Here is a 26,276-nt window from a genome sequence, read left to right as displayed (position 1 = left end):
TAGGGGCACTCAGCATGTTGGTATCACTCTGTCTTAGAGCCATCCATTCGGGACTGTGGCTGTCTAGACAGCGATGCCACAGCGTCAGGGAGATGTTGATATAGCCCCAGGTCTCAGAGTGCTTCCCCTAAGTAGGAACGAATCCTTTTGTCTCTAAAAATGGGCCAGAGTGGGGGCCTAGTGGTGTATGCCTCTAATCTCAGCACTCGGGGCTGAAGTAGAAGGGTCACCATGAGTTCTAGGTCAGCCTGGGCTAGATTGAGACCCTATTCCAAAAAAAAAAAAAGAATAGAAAGAGCTCTTCCCTCCACAAGGTCCTTCCTTCTCACCCCCAATGCTTTTCCTTTGAGCACTAAAGACTTCGAACAAAACATCACGTCATTTTCCTGAAAGCCGCCCTAAAGACCATACAGAATAAACCGAAACTACTAAGTCTATATGACTGGGTTTCAGGTCCAACGTACACAGGTTACGCTGGGCTCCGGCCAGACATTGGCCAACAGTTATCCCACTGTTCCTCAGGGCAGGAGGCACCAGCTGGTCCAGGAAAGGAAGGCTTAGGCAGCCAGGTTTTCCAAGCCTCTCATGGTGGAGGGCCAGGTGCATGAGGGCCCCGTTCCTGGGAAGGACGACCGTGCAAGGGCAGGAGTGTGTTCTGAGGAAGGGCAGCTGGAGGCTGGAGTTCAGACCCGCCAGAATAGCGTGGCTTTGCCAAGTGACCTTGAGGAACTCTGAGCTCCTCCTTGCCAGTCCCAGCTCCCTGGGAGGCTGTCGATTAAGCCGGAATGGCAGCACATCCTGACGTCATCCAGGCTGGACCCTGGGTTTCCCACTTCTCCAAAGCCCCGCAAGACGTCCCACCCCTGTGTTGTCTCCAGACAGACTCAGAGCAGTGGGCATGGGGGTGCTCAGTGATGTGGAGTAAGGATGCCTTGCTTTGCCCCTTGGGGAAAAAAAAAGAACTGTTAAAAGACCTCCTGCAGGGCAGCCATCTGGGATCCAGAATTGGCCTCAAACCTGCAAAACAATGTATCTTTTTGCACTTGGAAAACCTCTGGTGGCCTTAGTAGGCCAGCCAAGGCTGTGCCCAGCTCCATTCGGGAACCCCATGGCTGACTTCCTGCCTCACCCTGTGGAGCCCCCGCCCCCAAAAGCCTAGGTTTGAAAGCCAAATGGTGTGCTTTGCCTTTTTTTTTTCCCCCTCCCCTGCTTCCACCACTCCCCCCCCCACCACCCTCTTTTTCTGGAATATGCTTCTAGAGACCAACACTTCTCCCTGAAGCTTGGGGGCTTGCCCTGGCACCTCTGTCTTCCTCAGCAAAGCCCATGAGAGCCTGCACACGAACTCTGGGGATGCCGCCCCCCCGTTACCCCAGGCCAGGCCGGCCTCCCTCTCTCTGACTGCTGCCTGTGTCTGTCCCTCCCCGCACACTGATGACTTTTGCTTAAGTGTGGTAGCGTGACCGGTGTGTGCTGTTCTGCCTAACCCTGTGGTCTTGTGTCATTTGTTTTTCCCTTACAGGGTCAGCCCTGAAGCGTCTCTGCCTAGGCAAAGAACACAGCAGTAGTAATTATCTGGGTTTTTTACCCCCTTTGTCCCCTCTCATCGCATGGGCTTTATCGTGGCTAGCGTGCATCAGGGTCTCCCGTGGGGCGTGGGGCCTGCTCTGTGCCCAGCCCGCCCGCCGGGCTCCGCTTCGCTTCTGCCTGGCGGGATAGCTGCCCTCGGCTCCCCATTGTGTCTCCATGTACCCGAGAGTTTGTGCCGTCTCGCCAGTCACCTCTAACCGGCCCGTTCTTCTTCTTCTCCGGAATGTCCACACAGTACCACTTATTAATTGGCTCCTTTTCCAAAACCGTAGGCATCAGTATTTCCTTGAAGTGCTAAAGATGAGTGCTTCCCCGAGGAGAGATACCAGGACCGAATGGGTATTAGTCTACCTGGGCCACTCACCTCTCTCTCTCTCTCTCTCTCTCTCTCTCTCTCTTGCTCCCTCTCTCTCTCTCTCTCTCCCTCCCTCTCTCCTTCTCTCTCTCTCTCCCCGTCTCTCTCTCTCTCTCTGTTCCTATCTCCCTCTCTCCTTTATATATATATATATTTTGTTAATTTCCCTTTTTTTTTCCTTTTCTGGCTGAAAATGTCATGTAGAGATAGCTCTGTGTGTATAGTCTCATCACTAATGTTTAATTGTTTGTGTCTGCTTCGTCATTGCTAGCCACTAAAGTTCACTACATTTTGGAACAGCTTGTTTGAAGAGATGGTCATTAGCTAGGCTCCTTTCTCTCTCTGTCTCTCTCATTCTCTCTTTATTGATTCACTTTTTTTTTTGGTGCCTAAACATTTTTAATTGGCCTATTCAAAATTTCCTGCCTGAAATGATGTATATAGGGAGAGAAGGGGAGGAGATTCAATTTAACAAATTAAGAAGTCCTATGTTGGTCATTACACACACGCACGCGTGCGCGCACACACACACACACACACACACTTCATCGAAGCAGCCAGGCACTCCTGTCAGTGGCTTCCAGCTTTCCGTGCCTCAGAGCATCCCCACAGCATTGCTTGGAGGGTGTGAAGCCCATGTCGGGGGCTCTGAGTATTTGTGCCTTTTATTAATACTTTCCACATGCTATGGTAAGGATAGGTGCCATTTCTGGGTCTTGAATTGCAAACTTCCAAGCCATTGAAAATTCACAGGAACACAGACCGCGCAGGGGATCAGGGCGGGCTGGAAGGCCTCCCCGGCTGCACCAGGCCCTTTGCACGGGTTCCACCCTCCGCTCTGTTTCCTCCGTATGCTGAGGACGAGAGATGTAGAGACCAGAGAGAGCCCCAGGAAGCTGTCCCCGGGATACACTGCTCACATGCACATAACTGTGCCATGTACTCTCCATGCTCCATGACACACTTGAGCCTGGTGGATCTGGCGGCAGTGGGCACAGAGTGACTGTTCATGGAGATTGCCAGCTATATAGGGTCCTATCCTCGGGGCCTAGCTTATGAGATGAGTGGTGACTGCCTGGCCTAGCCTACTCACACACAGCCCACACAACACCCCCACAGGGTCTAAACCCGGGCAGCAAGGCCCCTTGATACAGACCGCCTCTTGAAGCAAGGTGTTGCCCGGCCAAAGTGAAGGCTATGGTCCGGCCATCGAGTGAGAGTGACTGCGGCCAGTCTTGTCAGTGGCTCTGGGCGAGTGCGTGGCGTCACCAATCCTGGCCTATGTGACTCCCCAGGGTCCTCCACCAGCAGCCTGGCCCCAGGCCCCGAGCCAGGTCCCCAGCCCACCCTGCACGTCCAGGCGCAGGTGAACAACAGTAACAACAAGAAAGGCACCTTCACGGACGATTTGCACAAGCTGGTGGACGAGTGGACGACCAAGACGGTGGGGGCAGCGCAGCTGAAACCCACGCTCAACCAGCTCAAGCAGACGCAGAAGCTCCACGACATGGAGGCCCTCAGCGAGGCGCGGGCTGTGAGTGAGGGCGGGCGTGGGCTCTCCTGGGAAGGGGACCGTGGGCGCGGCCATCCCGCGGGGCAGATGGCCGTCATGCTAAGCACTTGGCTTTCATGATCAAAGTCCGTCTTCCCCGCAAGAATTAGGCCTCCCCTCTGTACGGATTGAGAGAGAAGTGGCAGGGGCACAGGCTGGGCCAGCCTGGGACTCCAGAACTCAGCTATAGCACAGGCCTCTGACTCCGAGCGGGCAATGGAGTCATAACTCTAAGGATGGACCCACCTCGGTCTGTGTTCCGTCCATCCCCAAGGCTTTATCTCCCAAGTGCCTGTGGCCAGTGTAGGGCAGGGCAGAGAGTCGCAGCAGGGCTAGCTGGAGGAGCGGTCCCGCTTCTCCAGTTTTACTGGAGCAGATTGTGGAAGTTCGGTGTTATTTCTGCTTTAAAATGATCTGTGAAATTCCTGGGTGAATCTCTCTGGGCTGCAGTATCCGGTGAGCAGTTTTAGTGTGGGAAGCCAGCGCTCTGCAAACATGTGCTTTGAAAAAAAAATTTATACGCGCATAAAAGTTCGAAGCCTGCAGTGAACTTGGCATACCACCACCTTGTGCTACAGGTGACGCTGGCACATGCACGTCTGACCCTTGAGAGAGAGCTGGCATTAGGAACCCAGCTTCCACAGCTTCAACACCATTTGAATCTCCCGTTTCTTAACAGCCTTGTAATTTAACAGCCTTCCTTTCCTAGTTCATTCTCCCTTGATTGGTCTAAATTTTTAAATCAATTACCATATAACCACCCATTCTACTTCTTTTTTCTTTTTTCTTTTTCTTTTTTTTTTTACAGTTGGCTTGATTTCCAGGTGGGGTTTCATTTTTCTTTCCTGAGATTCCCTCCTTTTAAAACTTGTCTGTCTCCATCTGTCCTTCCCTCATTTCTTCCCTCCCTTCTCCTTAGGGCTTTATTAATTTTATTAAGCCTGCTCAAAGAACTGGTTTATCTTTGATATTCTTTGCCATATATTTCATTAATTTCTAACTTACTATTTTTTTTTTTCTGTCTTTGGCCCAATTTTGTTCTAGACAGTTTCTTAGGCAGGGCTGTGTCTCGGTGGTAGAATGTTTGCCTAGTATTTGGTGATTTCCACTGTGATTTGAAAGTAAAGGCAGTTATTAATTTCTACTGACAGTTTTAAAACCATTGGTCCTCGATATGTGGTATGTGCGTTTGACTTCCTGATGTATCCTGGAAGTTGGCTTTTGATTCACGAGTGTCAACAGTGTCAACTTTCGTCCTCTGATATTTGGCCTGATTCTATTTCATCCCCTCTTCATGCCCACCCTTCCAGGCTCCCATCCCCTCCTCCCATTTCCCATGAAAGCCTGTTATTCTAGAACAAATAACCACCCCAGTATGTCCACACAGTACTGTGGGGACCATCTGGGCTCTGGCCATATGGGCTAATTCTGTGGTCCAGACATTCTGAATTCTTGCTACATTAAAAAAAAAACACAAAAAAAAAAAAAACCTGGTTGTATGGGGCCGGAGAGATGGTTCCATGGCTAAGAGCACTTTCCGCACGAACATGTGGGCCTAAGGAGGCCTGCGACTGTCCTGAGTTTGATTCCTTAGTACCCATGTAAATAGCTGTAGGCTGCTAGGTGTGGCCTTGCGCATCCTATAGGGAGCGGGTTCCGAGAATTGCTGGGGCTTGTAAAAACAGCAAGCTCTGAAATCAGTAAGACTCTCTCTGCAAGGCAACGTGTGGGTGAGTGATGGAGTAGGGATACCCTACATTCTCTGGCCTCTGCATGTGCATGCAGTCTGCATAGACATGCGAATGCGCCACATACGTATACTGCACACACATACTACTCACATGCAAAAAAGACTCATTTCCATACATACAGGTTGTTCCAGGGATGTTAAGTATGTCCACAATATTATATAACATCATCTTCCGTCCACAGAACCTCTTCCATCTTCCCAAACGAAAAGTCAAACACTAACTTCTCATTTTCCTTCCTCCAGCACCTGGTACTCAACCATTCTACTTTCTCATATTTCTAGGAGCTTGACACTCACGTGAGTGGAATCACACAGTATGTGGTCTTTGGGGACTGGCTTGTTTTCGAGGTATCTGTAGTGTAGTTAGTGCCATTTTTATTGTGATGAAGCTTGCCACCTTAAACATTTTAAATGTACAGTTCAGTGGCATTAAGTCATACGTTCATAAGATGCTGTGACCAAGCATTGTCATCATCCTGTAAAACATTTTTCATCTTGCAAAACTGAACTTTTATCCCCATTAAATAATGTCTTGGGAACCAACCATTCTGGTTTTTATATTTATGAATGTGACTCACGTAGCCACTTTGTATGAGTGAATTCATTGAGCATCTGTTACTCTGAATGACCTGCTTAAGGGTCATCCAAGTGGTATTTCCTTCCCTTCTGAGGCTGAGTAATATTCTTCTGCATGACTATGAAATGTTTTGTTCATCCATTAAGGGCACATGGGTCATTTCCACATTTTGGCTATTATTAAAAAAAAAAAATTCTGTGATGGACACAAACCCTCACATCCCTGCTTTTGATTCTTTAAAGTATTTACCCAGAAATGAAATGAGTGGCTCATGTGGTAATTCTGTTTTTCATGTTCTGAGGAACTTCATCTTGTTTCGGGCATCTGTGCTGTCTCCATCAGCTACATGTGGGGTCCATCTCCCATGTCCTCACCAGTGACACTGTTCTTTGTTTGTTAGTGATCTTGAGGTGTTGTGGGTGTGAGGTACTTTTGATTTACATTTCTTTAATGATGAGTAAGGTTGAGCATCTTTTCATGTGTTTATTGCCCATTTGTTTTTCTTTTTTGGAGAAATGTCTATTCCAGTCCTTTGTCCATTTTTGGATTGGGTTGTTTATTTGTTTTGTTGTTGTTGTTGTAAGTCCCTGGAAGTCTCTGTATATCCTATTTAGCCTCACATGAAATGTATGATTTGAATACTTTCTCCCATTCTTTCAGTTGCTTGCTTACTCTGTTGTTTGCATAAAGGTTTTTAAGGTTTTCTTTTAGAGACAGGAGAGATAGCTTGGTGGTTATGGCACTTGTCTGCAAAGCCTAAGGACTGAGGCTCAATTCCCCAGTACCCACATAAAGCCAGATGCCCCAAGTGGCACATGCATCTGGAGTTTGTTTGCAGTAGCTAGAGACCCTGGTGCACACATACTGTCTCTGTGTCCATTTCTCTTCTCTCTGTCTCCCTCTGCTTCCACATAAATAAATAAGAATATTAAAAAATAAATTTTGGCTGTAGGGATGTCTTAGCGGTTAAGGTGTTTGCCTGCAAAGCCAAAGGACCCAGGTTCAGTTCCCCAGGACCCATTGTTAACCAGATGCACAGGGATTGCATGTGTCTGCAGTTCATTTGCAGTGGCTGGAGGCCCTAGAGTGCCCGTTCTCTCCCCCATCCTCTCTGTCAAATAAATAAATATAAGTTTATTAAAGATATCTTTTTTCTATTGATGGCCTGTTCCAAAAATCCTTACCAAGTTTAACTGCCATAAAGTTTGTCCTTTATGTTTTCTTCTAAGAGTTTTGTTGTTAGGAAGTATAGCTCCGGCTATTTCTTTTCCAAGCATGACTTGAATTTTCAGTGCCTATAATATTCTGTGTAAAGTTTTAGAATGGATTCTTCTATTTATGAATGAAACGGCCATTGGGATTTTGAACCTTTAGATCATATCAGGCAGTATTTTGATTTTAAGACTATTGTTTTCTAATACATGGGATTTCTTTCCATTTATTTATGTTTTCTTCAAATTCTTTTTTTTTAATAAAGTCATTATGTTCTTTCTTCCTTTCTTTATGTGCAAGGAGAGAGAGAGAGAGAAAAAAAATGCATATGTCTTACATAGCCTTTGCTACTGCAAACAAACTCTAGCACTTTGTGCATCAGGTTTTACTTGGGCCACTGGGGAAACAAACCTGAAACATCAGGCTTTGCAAGCAAGCACCTTTAACCACCAAGCCATCTCTCCAGCCCCTTCTTTGATTTCTTGAGCTTCATCCATCTTCTGTTAATATTCCATTGAACAGACATACTGCATCGAGTCATGCATTCATTAAGCAATGGACACTTCGGTTGTGACCACCTTTTAGCTACTGAGAATACAGCTGCTCTGAACATTGGTGTTCAAGCACGTTAGTCCTTGGTGTTGGTTCTTAGTGGGTATATTCAGGAATGAAATAGCTGGATCAGGGGCTGGGGAGATGGCTCAGCAGTTAAAGGTGCTTGCTTGAAAAGCCTACCCACCCAGGTTCGATTCCCCAGCCACCCACATAAAGCTGATGGGTAGCAGCAAAAGACTAGCATACACACACACACACATACACATGCATGTATGCGCACACACACACACACACACACACACAGTGCGTGTATATGCACCAATAAATAATTTTTGAAAGACATAGTTGGATCATATGATGTGTTTAACTTTTTGAGGAATCACATTCTGTTTTCTATGACAGGGCCACCACTCTACGTTACAGGATACCGAGAACAGGGTTCTGATGTCTCCCCATCCTGATCAGTGCTCCCCTTTTAAGAAATAATAGCCATCTTGGTGGGGGAAAAAGTGTTGTTCTAATTGTGGTTTCGACCCCCATTTCCCCCTACTGACTAAGTGCATATTGGCCACTTGTGGATCTTCTTTAGAAAAACGTCTATTCCAGTCCTTTGTCCAGTTTTGATTTAGGCTTCTGGGTTTTTGTTGAAAGTTATAAGGCCCACCTTCATGCTTTTGAATGTGGATGACAGGAGGATTGCTGAGTTCAAGACCAGCCTGGGACGACAGAGTGAGTTCCAGATCAGCCTGGGCTACAGTGAGACCCTACTTTGGAAAAAAAAAAAAATACATTGAATGTGGATGTCCGGTCTTCCCAGTTGAATTTGTTCTTTCCACTGAGTGATTGGTACCCTTGTTCCAAGCCAACTGTTCATGTATACAAAAATGCATTTTTGGATTCTCCATTTTAGTGATCTGTGCATCTATCCTTTTGCTATTATCATGCTGTTGTGATCACTGCAACTCTGCAGTATGTTTTAAAATCAGGAAGTGTGAGTCCTGTATGTTTATTCTTTTTGTCTAGATTGTTTTGGCTACTAGGAAGCTCTTGAAGGTTGGTTCTGTTAATGTTGTATGTCACACTGATTGGTTTTCAGGTGTTGAACATTGCTGAGATGAATTTGGCTCAAAAACTATGTTTAATCCTCATGACGCACTACGGAATGGAGTTTGCTGAGAGTTTTTGCAACCATGTCCAGTAGGGGTTTGGGCCTGTAATTTCCTTGAGAGTTTATTTACAGGGGAGGGTGTTAGCTCAGCTCCCTCTGCTCAGCCTCCTTGTAGTTTGTGTCCAAAGTGAGTCTCTGATTGGCAGCACATAATTTGGCCAGGGCTTTGCATCCATTCTGCCAGTGTCTTCTTGTCGAGTGTACTTTAATGCATTTACATTTAAAGTCAATACCAATAAGAAGAGTTCTGCCATTTTTTAATCCATTCATTTTCTGTAAAAGTTTTCACCTTTTAATTCCTCTGTTAATACCCATAAAATTATTACTTTAGGAGCCGGGTGTGGTGGCGCACGCCTTTAATCCCAGCACTCGGGAGGCAGAGGTAGGAGGATCCCTGTGAGTTCGAGGCCACCCTGAGACTACATAGTGAATTCCAGGTCCACCTGGGCTAGAATGAGACCCTGTCTCGGAAAACAAAACAACACAAAGCCAAAAAAAAATTAGTTCATCTGGGTGTGGTGGTGCACACCTTTACTCCCAGCACTAAGAAGGCAGAGGTAGGAGGATCACTGTGAGTTCGAGGCCACCCTGAGACTACATAATGAATTCCAGGTCAATCTGGGATAGAGCTAGAGCCTACCTCTAAAAAGGAAAAAGGAAAATTAGTTCAGGGCTGGAGAGATGGTTTAGCGGTTAAGGCCCTTGCCTGTAAAGCCTAACGACCCAGGTTCAATTCCCCAGAATCCCATAAAGTCAGATGCATCTGTAGTTCATTTGCAGTGGTGAGGCCCTGACATGTGTGTCTGTCTTCTCTTTGTGTACTAATAAATAAATAAAAATATTTTTTAAAGATTAGTTCAGCAAGGTATGGTGGGACATAACCCTTTAATCCCAGTACTCGGGAGGCATCCCTGTGAGCTCAAGATTAGCCTGGGACTACAGAGTAAGTTCCAAGTTGCCTGGGCTAGAGTGAGACCCTACCTTGAGAAAAAAAAAATAGTTGATTCTTTTCAGTATTTTGAAACAGGGTCTCACACTATACTCCAAACTGGCCTGGAACTTACTGTGTATCCCAAGCTGTCCTCGAACTTGAAGCAATCCTCCAGCCTTGGCTTCCCATGCACTAGGATTATAGGTATGAGCTACTATGCATGGCTTCCTCTATTTTTCCGGGCATATGTTCATTTCTTTATTATTTATGCTTTAATTTTTGTTTATTTTTATTTATTTGAGAGTGACAGACAGAGAGAGAACGAGGCAGAGAGCATGGGTGCACCAGGGCTTCCAGCTACTGCAAATGAACTAACTCCAGACGCATGCACCACCTTGTGCATCTGGCTTATGTGGGTCCTGGGGAATCGAGCCTCGAACCAGGGTCCTAAGCAAGCACTTAACCCATCTCTCCATCCCTATGCTTTAATTTTTTTAACCTTTTATTGACAACCTCCATACATATGCACAATGTACCATGATCATAATCTCTTCCCACCACCCTCCTTGGTCTCTTCCTTCCCTGTCCCCTCGCCACTGAACCCTTTCTTCTTTCCACTTGGTCCCTCTTTTATTTTGCTGTCACCATTTCTTTTTTTGCCCTCTTATTATGCAGGTCTTGTGTAAGTAGTATTAGATACTACAAGGTCATGAATGCCATGTCCACTTTGTGTCTGGAAGAGAGTATTTCAAAGCACTCCTTCTCTTTCTTTGGCTCTTAAGATATTTCCATTATCCACAATGGTCCCTGAGCCTTGGAGGGTGTGATAGAGATGTCACGCTCAGCGCTGAACAATCCACTGTCACTTCTTTTTTTTAAATTTTATTGTTCATTTTTATTTATTTAAGAGCGACAGAGAGAGAGAGAGGCAGAGAGAGAGAGGGAGGGAGGAAGGGAGGGAGGGAGGGAGGGAGGGAGGGAGGGAGGGAGGGAGGGAGGGAGGGAGGGAGGGAGAGAATGGGTGCGCCAGGGCTTCCAGCCTCTGCAAACGAACTCCAGACGCGTGCGCCCCCTTGTGCATGTGGCTAACGTGGGTCCTGGGGAATTGAGCCTCGAACGGGGGTCCTTAGGCTTCATAGGCAAGCGCTTAACCGCTAAGCCATCTCTCCAGCCCCACTGTCACTTCTTAACACTTCAATGAGTGTTGAGTCTCCCCACTAGTCACTGTCTTCTGGGATGTGTTGGGTCATGCCCTTTTGATCTTTGGGAGATTTGGTGGGGGGCATTATTTCTTCAAATATTTTTTTTTCCTTGATGTTCTCTTCTCCTTCTGCGACTCCAGTAATGCATGTGACGCTCCTCAGTGGAGTGCCATCTAGCATCCCTTCGCCTCTGTTCATTTCTCTCTTGGTTTTTTTGTGCTCCTCCGACTCAGTCATCTTTCAATTGTGTCTCTGGTTTCCTGATTCTTTTTTTCTGCTAGTTTAAGTTTGGTTGAACTTCGCTGGTGAAATTCTAAATGTATTGTTCAGCTCTTGGATTTCTGTGTGGTGCCTGGAATTTCTTTTTGTGTGTACATGCATGTGTATTTGTGTGAAGGGTTGCACATGTGTGCAGAGTTGTGTGCATGTATCTGTGGAGGCCAGAGGTCGATGTAGGGTGCCTTATTAGGTTGCTCTACACCTTTTTTATTTTTTCCACCTTGCTCTTTTTTATTTTATTATATTTAATTTTATTTTTTTGGCTTTTTGAGGTAGGGTCTCACTGTAGCTCAGGCTGACCTGGAATTCACTATGTAGTCTCAGGGTGGCCTTGAACTCACAGCGCTCCTTCTACCTCTGCCTCCCAAATGCTGGGATTAAAGGCATGCACCACCACACCCAGGCACCTTACTTTTTTTTAAAATTTTCTTGTTTGTTTTTAAGGTAGGGTTCCACTCTAGCCCAGGCTGACCTGGAATTCACTATGGCGTCTCAGGGTGGCCTTGAACTCTCGGCGACCCTCCTACCACTGCCTCCCGAGTGCTGAGATTAAAGGTGTACACCACCATGCCCTGTTGTCCATCTTACTTTAAAAAAAATGATTTATTGATTTGAGAGAGAGGGGGAGAGAGAATGGGCACGCCAGGGCCTCCAGCCATTGCAAACGAACTCCAGATGCCTGCACCCCCTTGCCTTGTGCATCTGGCTTACGTGGGTCGTGGAGAATTGAACTGGGATCCTTTGGCTTTGCACGCAAATGCCTTAACCACTAAGCCATCTCTCCAGTCCCCACCTTACTTTTTGAAGACTCACACTAAACCTGGAGCTTACTTATTTGTCTAGATAAGCTAGCCAGCAAGCCTTGGAGGTCCTTCTGTCTCCGCACCCCCCCCCCCCCGCCCCCAGTGCTGGGATTACAGGCGCATGCCATCACAGCCAGCATTTTTTTTTAATTTTATTTATTTATTTGAGAGCGACAGACACAGAGAGAAAGACAGATAGAGGGAGAGAGAGAGAATGGGCGCGCCAGGGCTTCCAGCCTCTGCAAACGAACTCCAGATGCGTGCGCCCCCTTGTGCATCTGGCTAACGTGGGACCTGAGGAACCGAGCCTCGAACCGTGGTCCTTAGGCTTCACAGGCAAGCACTTAAACGCTAAGCCATCTCTCCAGCCCACAGCCAGCATTTTACATGAGTGCTGGGATCCAAACTTATATAGCAAGTGTTTTACCCATGGAGCCATATCCCCAGACCCTGTTTATAATTTCTTTTCTTATTTTTTTAATAAGAGGGGGTGGGAGAGGGACTTAGCCACTGAAAACGAATTCCAGACAGGTGTGCCACCTAGTGCGTATGCACCACCTGTGCACATGCGTCACCTTGGGCATCTGGCTTACATGGGTTCTGGGGAGTCAAACCTGGGTCCTTAGGCTTCATAGGCAAGTGCCTTCACTGCTAAGCCATCTCTCCAGCCCGCCATTTATAATTTCTATCCAGTACAGTCTCATTTTTGTACATACATTATTTTCTGGTTTCCTATAGCTCTTTGAGCCGATTTAAGACAGGTCACGCAAGATGTGATGGTATACACCTTTAATCCCAGCACTCGGGAAGCAGAGGTAGGAGGATTGCTATGAGCTCAAGGCCTGCCTGGGCTGCAGAGTGAGTGCCAGATCAGCCTGGGCTAGAGTAAGACTTTACCTCAAAAACAAAGAAGCAAAAAAACAGGGTCACTTGATCTCCTTGTCTAATAAATCCAAAAACTGGACTTTCTCAAGAGAAATTACCTTCAATTGAACTTTTTCCTTTTTTAAAAAAAATTATTTTTATTTACTTATTTGAGAGAGGGAAAGAGGCACAGTGAGAGAGAGAGAGAGGGAGAGAGACAGAAAGAGAAAGAGAATGGGTGCGCCAGGTCTTCCAGCCACTGCAAACGAAACTCCAGATGCATGTACCACCTTGTACATGTGGGTTATGTGGGTACTGGGGAATCAAACTGAGGTCCTTTGGATTTCCAGGCAAGTGCCTGAACAGCTAAGCCATCTCTTCAGCCCAAACTTTTTCCTTTGAATGGGTCATTCTTTCTTGTTCTATTGTCTTCAGATTTTAGTTCACCAAAATCCTCATTGTATCTTAAGTGCTACAAACCTATCCAACAAGTTTTCATCTGGGTTATTGCATATTTTCAGGTAAAGAATTATTTGCTTTTCCTTCACTTTCTATATTTTGTTTTGTTTTGTTTCTCGAGGTAGGGTCTCACTCTAGTCCTGGCTGACCTGGAATTCACTATGTAGTCTCAGGATGGCCTCAAACTCTCAGCGATCCTCCTACCTCGGCCTCCCAAGTGCTGGGACTAAAGGCATGCGCCACCACACTCAACACACTTTCTGTATTTTTTTTTCTTTTTAATTTATTTGACAGAGAAAAAGGCAGAAAGAGAGTGAGTATGGGTGCACCAGGGCCTCCTGCCACTGCTAACAAATTCCAGACATAGGCACCACTTCGTACATCTATCTTTATGTGGGTACTAGGAAATCGAACCTGAGTCATCAGGCTTGGCAAACAAGCAAGCGCCTTTAACCACTGAACCATCTCTCCATCCCTTCTATATCTTTTTCAAAAAAGTTTTTGATTCTATCAAAGTTCCCAACCTTAATGTCTTATTTACACAGCATATTTTGGAATGTATTTATTTGCATGTGTGTGTGTATGTGTGTGTGTGTGTGTGTGTGTGTGTGTGTGTGTGTGTGTGTACATACCAGGATCTTTTTTTTTTTAATTTTTTATTTATTTATATGAGAGCGACAGACACAGAGAGAAAGACAGATAGAGGAAGAGAGAGAATGGGCGCGCCAGGGCTTCCAGCCTCTGCAAACGAACTCCAGACGCACGCCCCCTTGTGCATATGGCTAACGTGGGACCTGGGGAACCGAGCCTCGAACCGGGGTCCTTAGGCTTCACAGGCAAGCGCTTAACTGCTAAGCCATCTCTCCAGCCCCATACCAGGATCTTTTGCCACTGCAAATGAATGCCTGCCCAGCCTTACATGGGTGGCTGGGAAATCGAACCCGATGTATCAGGCTTTGTAAGCAGTGCCTTTAACCACTGAGCCATCTCCTCAGCCCTGACAAAATATTTTATAGTCTCTATTTTCTATTTCCCCGAGTTTTCCTCTATTGTGTATTGTCTTTTCTTAGTTTTACGAGACTCCTTGTTTGGAGTACATTATATTTGAAAACTGGTTTGCAAAAACAATTTGAGTTCTGGTAGTATTTGCTCATCCTTGTTTTGACTGGCCTTTGCATACATGTTCATAGTAGTCACATGACTGGCCCTTGAGCCCATGTTCATAATAGCCATCTTATTTAAAGTTCTGGGTCAAGGATATTAACCACTTAAAAACAGACATCTTGAGCCGGGCATGGTGGTGCACGCCTTTAGTCCCAGCACTCGGGAGGCAGAGGTAGGAGGATCACCGTGAGTTCGAGGCCACCCTGAGACTACATAGTTAGTTCCAGGTCAGCCTGAGCCAGAGCCAGAGCCTACCTTGAAAAAAAAAAAAAAATGGACTGGAGAGATGGCTTAGTGGTTAAGGTACATACCTACGAAGCCGAAGGACCCAGGTTCAATTCTTCAGGTGCCACATAAGCCAGATGCACATGGTGGCGCATGTGTCTGGAGTTCGTTTGCAGTGGCTAGAGGCCCTGGTGTGTCCATTCTCGCTCTTTCTCTCTCCCCCTCTCTGCCTCAATAAATTAAAAATAAATAAATACTTTTTTAAAAAAGGACATCTTTTTATTATTGGTTTGTAGGAGTTCTTTGCATCTCTTCTATCATATGTCTTGGGTGTATCCTACCCAAGTGTGGCTTGCTGATTGCTTTTCTGATGGTGACAGTGAAGTGACAGAAGTTTTAACTTTCTTTTTTTCTAGAGTCTGTATCATTGGAACTATTGCATTGGGCTTATGAACCATTGAAAGTTTATTTTTTGTATGTAGTTTGACATAAAGCCACTCTCTTTATTATATGTATATCTACTTATTTTAGCATTTTCCTTACCAGATAAAGAGAAATGAATTGTGAAGGTCCATTTCTGAAAAAACTTTCCGGGTTTTTTGTTTTGTTTTGTTTTTGAGGTAAGGTCTCGCTCTTTCCCAGGCTGACCTGGAATTCACTATGTAGTCTCAGGCTGGCCTCGAACTCACAGTGATCCTCCTACCTCTGTCTCCCAAGTGCTGGGATTAAAGGCGTGAACCACCATGTTCAACAGGGTTTTTTTGTTGTTGTTGTTGTTCCCTTTAACCATTCTTTTATCTTTATGGCAATAGCACACTCTCTTTATTACTTTATAATAAATTTATTATTTGTTTGCTTTTTTTTTTTGAGAGTGACAGACACAGAGAGAAAGACAGATAGAGGGAGAGAGAGAGAATGGGCGCTCCAGGGCTTCCAGCCTCTGCAAACAAACTCCAGATGCGTGCGCCCCCTTGTGCATCTGGCTAACGTGGGACCTGGGGAACTGAGCCTCGAACCGGGGTCGTTAGGTTTCACAGGCAAGCACTTAACCACTAAGCCATCTCTCCAGCCCATGCTTTTTGGTTTTTTGAAGTAGGGTCTCACTCTAGTCCAGGCTGACCTGGAATTCACTCTGTAGTCTCAGGCTGGCCTCGAACTCACAACAATCCTCCTACCTCTCCCTCCTGAGTGCTGGGATTAAAGGCGTGCACCACCGCACCCGGCTTATAAGTTTATTTGGTAGTAGCGCAAAGCCTTTACTGTTGCTCTTCTTGAAGAATTCCTTACTTGTCTTAGATCCTGAATGTTTGCATGTATGTTTTAGCTAACTCACTGAGAGTTTAACTAGAAGTATATTAAGCTTGTTGAGCAATGGGGTGAGATTTAACCGGCTGCCAGCGTTCCTCTCTCTGTATAGTCACATCTTTATTTCTCTTCGGTACAGAGATGCTGTAAATGAGTGCAGTTACAAACTGCATCGTTCTTTCCATTTCACTTGCCTGTTGTAGGTTTCTAGTTTGTAGACAGCAATCCTGCTGGATTTGCTCATTATGCAACAGGTTGGTTTGGTCGCTCTCCTGGGCTTCTGTACAGATAGGTCTTGTCATCTGCAGTTAAGGACTTATTTCTTTTCCTTGCTTTGGCTAGCGCTTCCCTTGTAGTGCGGAGCAGAAGTGTGGAGGAGGCGCCTTGGGGGACACGTCTGGCGACGCTGGGTCCATAGGATTGAGCTGCCTGTTTGTAGAGGCCGCTTCCGGGTGGAGGCCCTGGCTGCTGAGTGCACCTTCCACCAGGGGTGTGGGGGTTGCCGTGTATTTTCCAGTCTTCCGTGGAGCGCACTGCGTGGTGTTTTTGTTTGCTTGTGTGTGGTGCTGGGAACGGGAGCAGGGCCCCACAGGTGCATGCTAGGCAGGCACTCTACCACCAAGCTGCGTACAGCCCAACACCTCCAACGGGGTTTCTGCTTGGGTGGCTGCAGCCTTGCATTTGGGGCACACCCCCACTTAGTGGTGATGTTTTATCTTTTTGTAGTTTGTTGGGTTCTATGTTCTAGCTTTTTTTCTTCTTTAGCCTGCTGAAGTGGCTCTTGATGTCCTTTCTTGCTATATCGCCTCATTGGGTGTCTGTGTCCTGAAGTGCTGGTTCCGAGGACATCAGCTATTCCTCCCCTGCCTTTGGGGCCTCCATGCCAGGCTGAGAGCACCGAGGGCTCCACCCGAGAGGCCCCCTCCCTCATGTCCCCAGGCTATTTCTGATCACATAAAGTCACTGAGCTGTCAATCCAGGTGACTCTATGCTCATCTGAGTGAAGGGATGTGAGTTGCCCATGTACCTTGAGGGACCAGGCCCTGCGGGCTCTGCTTCATGGCCCACTCTGGCCTGTGGACAACTGGAGCTTATGACCCAGAGGTGGCCAGGCCTCAGTGAAAGGCGGGAGAAAGAGCGGATAGCCGCTCTCCACACCCACACGGGCATTCTGGTGCCAGGGGACACTCTCCTGAGCATCAGGAAACACCAGGGACCCCGGCGCTGTGCACAGACCAGCTGATTGCAGCCTCATATTCCTCCTTCTTGTCCCTGTCTCGTAGATGACTGTACGTCGAGCAGGAGTGGGGATGCCATGTCTGGCCCCAGTGCCCGGCCCTCTGTCCACCGCAGCCATTCCTGGAGCCACCCCGGCCCTTCCTGTGCCCACACCAGGTACTGTCCACCCCAGCCTCCCAGTCCTGCCCTGCGCACTGCCTCTGGGTCAGTATGGAGGCCTGCTCCCCGCTCCAGTGTCCTGGGGGCGCTGGGTGGCCCAGGGGGGCCCACCAGGGACTTGGGGCTATCAGAGCCATGCCCAGGTACCTATTCTACCAGTGTTCCTGCGGCCAGCTGCCATCAGCACGCTGGGACCCCGGCTGCACATCACGTAGCTCCCTGCCCTAGCCACATGGCGCACTCTGACCCGCGTTGAAGAATCCGATTATGTCTTGGCCTCTGCATGGGCACAAGGCTCAGCCTAGGTGGCGTGTATGGGGGACGGGGGGCGGCCAGCAAGATGCTTCTTCCGCGCCTCAGACACCATCACTCTTAGGTCCCCTCAGTCTGCATGGGCAGTTTTCACAGCCACTGCTTGGCCTTGATCGGGGGTTAAAACCTCATCACCCCCCACAGCAGAGCAGTGCCTTGAATTCCAGCTTTTCTGTTTCCTGACGGAAAGACACATGGAATCGGCAAAGGTGTGTTTGCTCTGCGGTCACTGCGTGTTGCCGTCTCTACTGTGTTCGGAGGCAAACAAAGCTGTGAGCAGGCCACAGACCCAACGTTGTATGACCTTTGGTTTTCTGCTATAAATTCCTTTTTTAGAAACAAAGTCAACATTGACAGTGTGACCTGTGAATGCTAGATGAGCGCGGCTCAGCCCTTTGTAAAGTGAGGTCCCTTGGGTGTCTTCAGTGACCGAAAGTCACAAGGCCCCGTTTGGAAGTTGACCTTGGAAGTGAGGAATGGCAACAGTTCTGTTGGGCTCCGAGGAGCCTGTCGCACTAAGTGGGTGAAGGCTGTTTTGTGAGCACCCTGCAGAGGCAAGCCCTGCCCCTTTGGCTCAAGGGTCCCCTGCCCACTTTGCCCCTCTCCCGTGACTTTCACCAAGGCCTGTGTCCTACATTCCTGAGTGGCAAATCCATCTCCAGGCCACTCTAAGGCCAGCCTGCTGAGGGGGAGGAACACTGCAGGAGAGTGCAATGGGACTTGCCCCACATGGGCACAAACAGCCCCAGGGGTGGTAAAAGCCCCCGGCCTCCCCCTTCAGGTGTTCTCGGCCTCCCCCTGGAAGAATGCCTGAGGCCGCCCTGCTATGAGCTGTCCACTTCTACTGTACCTAACAGAGCCAGCTAAATTACTGTGGTTGAAACACACCATGCCCTCAATTCCGTTAGAATTGAGTTTTTCTAGGGGACTGTGCAGAATCTTCTGCCAAGACACAACACTGCAATAAGAGATTTCTGTTCCCTGTGTCAGGTCCAAGAACCACATGGGCCTTTTCTTAATGACAAGGAGTCCTCCGTCCCTCGCTTCCCCTCACACCCTAGGCCTTTCCTCCTATGACGACGCTAGCGGCATGGGATCTCTGAGAGATTGTGTATGTGCAGGAGAAAAATAAACATTTTTTGCTTGAAAACACTGTGAAATAACATCTTTTTCTTACCCTCTGTTCACACAAAAGCCTTATAGAAGACCAGGTATGGATGGCTCCGGCAGATCTGTCCTGGGCTTTGCTCTGAGCCCACAGCTCCATGCCTCCAGCACCCTGAAGGGTAGGGGAGTGTTGGGACCGGGCGCCTGAGAGCCAGGCCTCTGGTGGGGTTACTGGTCTGCCAACAGTGCACTTTCTAGGTGTCGCCTGCACCCCCAGTCACCAGGCTTGTATGACTTATTGGGTCTCTTAGCCACCGCCTGTCCTCTGGCGGGTCAAGCTCAAGGCAATGTCAGGCTCTTGGGCCTGTTGACTTGTGTAAAGACCGTCAGATCACATGAGAAGCACTGGACTTCCAAGTACCAGGGTATTAGGAAAGCTGCTAGTTTGGGGAGAGGAACCCACCCTCCATGGCCGGTGTGTGCACTGTGGGCCTGGTCCTGAACAGCCCATTAGGAGCGGCCCCTCCGATGCCCTGCACATTGGCACCTAGATGCAGTGCAGCATGCCAGGCTACGCCCCTCCGCTCAGACCCTACAGATAAATCCTGGTGCCTCATCTCAGCACTGGCCCTGGACAGAGTTTCAGGGTTACGGTTCTCTCCCAGTGCCCCGAGGGGCCCAGAGGCAGGGTAGTTCAGATATTCCAGCTGAGCAGGAGCTGGGCAGCCTCATCTGCCGGGTTCACGTGGACATCCTGAGCCCCTGGCTGCTCATGGGGGACGATGGCCAGAGGACAGTCTGCCAAGCTGTGTAAAGGATGGGACTCTGTACAGAGCACTATTACAGCCCGAGTTTAGCTCTAGCCTTGCAATTCTGTCTTCATTTTGGCAGATCCTGGGAAAGTGGGGCCAAGTGCCTGGGCAGAGCTGCCTGCAAGGGCCCAGCCTTTGGTGAGAGGCCAGCGCCTCAGAGGCCTTTAATGAGCTGTGGCCATTTTGTTTTCTAGATCCTGAGAGTGAAAAACCCGACTGAGCCAGCCTAGACGCCAGGTCCACATCGCATCATCCAGGTGAAGAAGTGACAGACCTCCAGGGCAGCCCACTCCTCTAGTCCAGTTCACGCTGTTTTGTAACCACTTTCTAAGCATTTTTTTATTCACAATTGGAAACACAAATGTAATGCAAGAATAAAACATATTTTGGGGGAGACAGGACTTCGATTTTTCAAAATTCCTCCTTTCGGGTGGTCCTCCGGCTGGCAAACAGGCAGATGTGAGGTGGTAAGGGAAGGGACGGCCCATTCTCTACGTGGCCCTGGAAGCACAGCACCCAGTGTTTCTTCCCAGGCACAGGCTGAGAGTCCCCTTTGCTCACATAGGTCCATGACACACCGCCTTCCCTCTGGTCCTTGGAAGCGGAAGTCACCTGACCCCGTCATGGGGCCAGCATCTGTTAAGGCCAGAAGTGAATTAGTGTGCACTAGCAGGAAAGGCATCCATCAGCCTGGGGGGTTGAGATCTCTTGGGGATGGAAGAGAGGGCCACCAGCTCCAGGGAGTGCTGCAGCCCTCATGGGGATAGGCATCCAAGGCACACATGAGAAGCAGGAAAACCACAAGTCATCTTAGCAGGAAAATGCACCCTGGCAATGTTTGCACGGCCCTGTTCTGCCCATAAGAGTGGGGCCTTGGGCAGAATTCCCGAGGTTCTGCACATCAGAATGAAAATATCCGCATCTTGGCACTCACTAGTCTCCTGCTGTCCTACAGCACCCTCCCTCGACACGTTGGGACAGGCTTAGCAGTACCTGGAGCTGTCACCACAGGCCATGGACGCTGCTATGACATGAAGAGGATTGTCAACATCCTGAGATGTCACTAACATCCGTCATGATCAAGGGTGCAGCTCTTGGGATTTAAAGAGAAAGCATCCTGTTGAAGATCTGATAGGCTCTGAAAAATGGGAAGACCTAGAAATGCTAGCCTAGGTTCAATTCCCCAGCTTCCCACATGAATCCAGACAGGCATTCATTTGTAGCAACAGGAGACACTAATGCATACATACACACATGCGTGCACACGCACGTGTACATGCACACACACACACACACACACACACACACCAGTGCAAATAAACTTTTTAAAAAATTAAGTGTCTGGCCCAGTGTTTGATACCTGCTGACTGCGATTAAGCCTCATGTCTTTCCTGTCTGTCTATCATCTGGACAGGCTGAGAAGAAAGGGGATCTTTCCATTGGTCTCAGCCAGTGAGTCCCATCAAACCATGAGCCCTAAATCAGGAGCCTGCCTTGACGTTTCTTTCTTTGGGAAACAAAAGCGAATGGTGTCCTAGCCAGTCAAGGTGGCCCTGTGAAATGCCATAGACTTGGCAGTGTATATAACAGAGGTGTATTGTGCACAGTTCCAGAGGGTAATCAAAATCTTTTTTTTTAAATTAATTATTTATTTATTTGAGAGCGACAGACACAGAGAGAAAGACAGAGGGAGAGAGAGAGAATGGGCGCGCCAGGGCTTCCAGCCTCTGCAAACGAACTCCAGATGCGTGCGCCCCCTTGTGCATCTGGCTAACGTGGGACCTGGGGAACCGAGCCCCGAACCGGGGTCCTTAGGCTTCTCAGGCAAGCGCTTAACCGCTAAGCCATCTCTCCAGCCCGGGTAATCAAAATCTAAGATCAAGTGCCTGCAAGGTAAATTTAGTTCTAAGAGCTTTTTCTTTTGGGTTGCAGGTGGATGCCATCTTGCTGTGTGCACAGTGACACAGAGAGACTGCATTTTTTTTTCTCTTCTTTATTTTGTTTTTTGAGATAAAGTCTTAACTGTATCTCAGGCTGACCTAGAACTTATTCTGTAGCCCAGGCTAGCCTTGCACTCTCAGCAATCCTCCTACCTCAGCCTCTGGCGTGCTGGGATTAAAGGTGTGTGCCACCACGCCTGACTTTGTTTCTCTTCTTAGAAAGTGCTAGTCCTGGCAGAGTGGGGTCCCACTCTTCTAATTGCATTTGGCCTCCATTGCTTCTCTAAAAGTTCCATCTCCAGATGTGTTTACATGGAAGGAGGTTAGGGCTTCCACGTGTAAATTGGGGGGCGGGGGTTATAGTAGTCAGTCCACAGAACATGGCTCACTAATTTTGACACACAATCCATTTGGAAGATGGAAACTACCTGGACCCATCTTCCTGGTACATGCCTTAAAACTAAAATTAAGCGAACACCAAGGTTCTAGAGAGAGAATAATTGAGGAAGGGAGCAGTGAATACATTTGTGGCAGAAACTTAGAGAAAGGAACAACCTTGGCCTGGAGAGATGGCTTAACAGTTAAGGCACTTGCCTGTGAAGCCTAATGACCCAGGTTTGATTCCCTATAACCATGTAAGTCAGATGCACAAGGGGATACATGCATCTGGAGTTTGTTTGCAATGGTGTACACCTTTAATACCAGCACTTGGGAGGCAGAGGTAGGAGGATTGCCTTGAGTTTGAGGCTAGCCTGAGACTACATAGTGAATTCCAGGTCAGCCTGTTCTAGAGCGAGACCCCACCTAGAAAATCCCCCCAAAATTAATAATAATAATAAGACAGTGCATGCACTACTAAATAACCTATTAAATGAATAAATTTAAAAATATTATGGGCTAGAGAAATGGCTTAGTGGTTAAAGTGTCTGCCAGCAAAGTCAAAGGCCCCAGGTTCAATTCTCCAGTACCCACTTAAAGCCAAATGTACAAGGTGGTGCACGGATCTGGAATCGTTTGCAGTGGCTGGAGGCCCTGGAATGCCTATTCTCTCTGTGTGCATGTGTGTGTATCACTTTCTCTCTCAAATAAATTAAATATTTTATTTTTATTACTTGAGAGAAAGAGATAGAGGCAGATAGAGAAAGAAAGAATGGGCACACAAGGGCCTCCAGCTGCTGCAAATGAACTCCAGATGCATGCTACACCTTGTACATCTGGCTTACGTGGGTCCTGTGGAATTGAACCTGAATCCTTAGGCTTCACAGGCAAGTGCCTTAACCATCTCTCCAGCCCAATAAATTAAAAAAATAAAATAAGAATGAAAACAAGCTGGGCCTGGTGATGCAGGCCTATAATTGTAAGTGCCCTGGAAGGTGAGACAGGAAGATCTCAACTTCATAGCCCACAAAGGCCACTTAGTAGGATCTTTTTAAACTCTAAATTTAAAAGAAAGTAACAAGAGGACAGAAACAGCTCAAGGAAGGAAGGATTTGTTTTACGATGGTTTCAGTCTATCATGGAAGGAAGGGTCTGGTGAGCAGGCAGCTCACATTATGGTGGCCAGGAAGCAGAGAGAGCGTCCACTGCTCCCTAGCTTTCTCATTTCATTTCATCCAGGTACTCAGATTAGTACATGCTGCCACCGACATTCAGTACATGTCAACGCCCTGTAGTTCTCCCTCGAAGTAGCTACATAAATAAACCCAGAGCTATGCTTTGTTAATCTCATAGGTATTTCTCAAGAAAATCAAGTTAACAATTACAATTAGCCATCAAAAGTCAGCCCACCCTTTGTCCACCTGACACTCAACCACATCTCCTGGCCTCCTAAGGGCTCATGTCCATCTCATAATGCAAACTGCACTCAGTCCATAAGCAAGAATCCCCATGGGCTTAACAGTTCCAATGCTGTTCAAAAGTCCAAAATCTCCTCTTAAACTCATGACAGGCTCTTAACTGTGAGCATCTGTAAAGTTAAAAAAAATAGTTACATGCCTTTAATCCCAGCACTCGGGAGGCAGAGGTAGAAGGATTGCCGTGAGTTCGAGGCCACCCTGAGATTACATAGTTAATTCCAAGTCAGTCTGGACCAGCATGAGACCCTACCTCAATAAAAACAACAAAAAAAGCATTTTATGTATTTATTATTTATAAGGAAAGAGAGAGAGAGGGAGAGTATGGATGAGCCAGTACCACTTCCCACTACAAATGAAATCCAGGTGCATACACCACTTTGTTCATCTGGCTTTACGTGGGTACTGGGGATTCGAACACTGGGTGGACAGGCTTTGAAAGCAAACACCTTGAACTGCTAAGCAATCTGCCCAGCCCCTCCAAAGGCTTTTAAATCAAATGATTGGTTTAAGTCAACAATGACCCACTTCTCTGGTATCAATTTTCTGTGGAAGAGGGCAACAGGTTGAAAGCAACGTTTCACCCAAGGAACAACAGACATGTACTCGCAAAGCTTCTCTAGGTCATTAGATTGATACCATGGTGAGATACTGCCACGTGCCTCTTGGGATGGTGAAGATGAGAAAGACTGGCCAGACCACATGCTTGGTGAAGCCATAGAGTAACTGCCTCTCCTCCACTGCTCATACAAGTACTTTGGAAAACAATTTGGCACCGTAAAAGAAAAGCTGGGCTGGAGAGATGGCTTAGAGGTCAAGGCATTTGCCTGCAAAGCCAAAGGATCCAGGTTCGACTCCCCGGGACCCACATAAGTCAGATGCAAAAGGGGGCAGGCACATGTATCTGGAGTTCGATTGCAGTAGCTGGAGGCCCTGGTATACCCAGTCTTTCTCTCTCTATCTCCCTGTTTCTGTATATATCTCTCTCTCTCAAATAAATAAAAATATTTTTAAAAAGAAAGAAAGAAAGCTGGGCGTGGTGGTGCACACCTTTAATCCCAGCACTCGGGAGGCAGAGGTAGGAGGATCGCTGTGAGTTTGAGGCCACGCTGAGACTACATAGTGAATTCCAGGTCAGCCTGGGCTAGAGTGAAACCCTACCTTTAAAAGCCAAAACAGAAAAGAAAGAAAAACAGTGTAAACATACCATCTGAGCCAGGCTTTGCATATATAGATACTTAACTCAGAGCGGACCATGTGCATATACGTATCCACATGTCTTAAGAACTGGAAACAACTCAGCCGTCCATTGGTAGGTGAGGACACATGCCCACAGCAGGACAGTCCTGCACGCCTATGCCACATAGCAGTGGAAGGAATGAACCATCGAAGTGCTCAGTGACGTGGATTAAGCTCAGAAGAATTCTTCCTGAGTGAAAAAAGGACCACAGAACAGGAGTGCAAGCCATGGACTCCTTTCATGCCATGGCAGAAAATACAAAGCGATGGAGGGACGCCGGATGATCAGCAGTTGTCTGGAAGGGCTGGGCAATGGCAGAGCAGAAGGAAATGTTTGGAGATAAAGGAAAAATCACTGTCCTGTGTCTCCTATGTCAGTGTACGCATGTCAGCACTTACCACGTCGTACATGTTGAGTACTTACGTCTTATGCACGCTAGGCCTCAATTAAGCTGTCACCCCTAAGCAGCCCACACATGGCCTCAGAGTTGAGTCCAGACTCTCCTGAATTTCTCTCTCTCTCTCTCTCTAAAGGTCCTCAGGGATCTCTTATAGAAACTTCAGAACAAGGTCCGTAACTAAAACATCCCCTGGTTTTGATGTCACTTCTTTCCAGAGGTGTTTGGTGAACTCTTAAAAATAATTGCAGAATGTGTTTTGAAAACTTCTCAAAAGCTCAGGGATGGGCCTGTAATTATCTTGTTCTCACCAGCCATTGCTCTTTTGGGGGCAATTATGCGGTCAGCAGTCATCGGAAGAAAATGGTGTGTTTGTGCTCCGTGCCCTGCGGCTATTACCGAAAGAGCAGCTCCTACCCCCGTGTGAAGAGTTAACAACAACAAAGAGTTAACGAAGATCAAGCACAACAATAATTGGATTCCACTTCTTGTCAGAGGTGGGACCCAGAAACGTCAGCGCGGATGTTTCTGGGTGCTCCTCTGGGCTTGGCTTCTTCTCTGACAGCCGGTCTGCTCTACAGGAGGGAAGAGGAAACTCAGAAAGTCTCCTGTCCTCTCTGTGTATGGCAACACCTCTGCGAAGATAGGGTTTTGTTTGTTTGTTTGTTTGCTTGTGAGTGTGTGTGTGTGCTGTACATCTGTATATGCATAATTGTGTGGGTGTGCATGTGGGTGGAGGTCAGAGGTGACATCGGATGTCTCCTTCAATCATTCTCTACCTGATCCTTTGAGGCTAGGTCTCTTGCTGAAACCAGGACTCACCTATTCGGCTAGACCAGCTAACTAGCAAGCCTCAGGGATTCCTTCTAGCTTCGTCTCTGCGCACCTGACGTTTTATGTGGGTGCTGGGGGATCCAGACTTGGGTCGTCATCTCGCACAGCAAGCACTTTACCCCCAGAGCCTTCTCTCCATTTCCTTTTTTTGGACATTGAACTTATTTGTTTCCTTTTTTGGTATCTTAAAGTAGGGGTCTCGCTCTAGCCCCAGCTGACCTGGAATTCACTATGTAGTCTCAGGGTGGCATTGAACTCACAGTGATCCTCTTAGCTCTGCCTCCCAAGTGCTAGGATTAAAGGCGTGCGCCACCATGCCCAGCTGGACATTGATTTTTTTATTTTGTTTTGTTTTTCAAGGTAGAGTCTCACTCTAGCTCAGGCTGACCTCG

The 26,276-nt window shown here is 47.5% G+C and overlaps 1 protein-coding gene across 14 annotated transcripts in view; it reads left to right on the top strand.

Moving 5' to 3' along the window:
* The window catches only part of Wnk2 (WNK lysine deficient protein kinase 2), a 141,732-nt gene extending 120,825 nt beyond the window's left edge, over positions 1-20,907 (top strand). For 3 of the 14 annotated variants that reach the window (XM_045161546.1, XM_045161543.1, XM_045161540.1), the window contains 4 exons: positions 1,523-1,567; positions 3,241-3,479; positions 17,275-17,386; positions 19,815-20,014. In XM_045161546.1, coding sequence (XP_045017481.1) covers positions 1,523-1,567; positions 3,241-3,479; positions 17,275-17,386; positions 19,815-19,840 — 422 coding nt within the window. In that variant the 3' untranslated portion in view covers positions 19,841-20,014. Of the gene's footprint in view, positions 1-1,522; positions 1,568-3,240; positions 3,480-17,274; positions 18,016-18,037; positions 18,852-19,814; positions 20,015-20,575 lie in introns of those variants that run through there. The other 11 variants (XM_045161547.1, XM_045161544.1, XM_045161550.1 and 8 more) reach the window with 9 other exon arrangements.
* Positions 20,908-26,276: the final 5,369 nt, after the last annotated feature.

The sequence above is a fragment of the Jaculus jaculus genome, chromosome 11, assembly GCF_020740685.1.
Source record: "Jaculus jaculus isolate mJacJac1 chromosome 11, mJacJac1.mat.Y.cur, whole genome shotgun sequence".
In the NCBI taxonomy this organism is placed as follows: domain Eukaryota; kingdom Metazoa; phylum Chordata; class Mammalia; order Rodentia; family Dipodidae; genus Jaculus; species Jaculus jaculus.
Note: the sequence above shows the minus strand (reverse complement) of the source record. Positions and strands in the feature narration are given on the sequence as shown.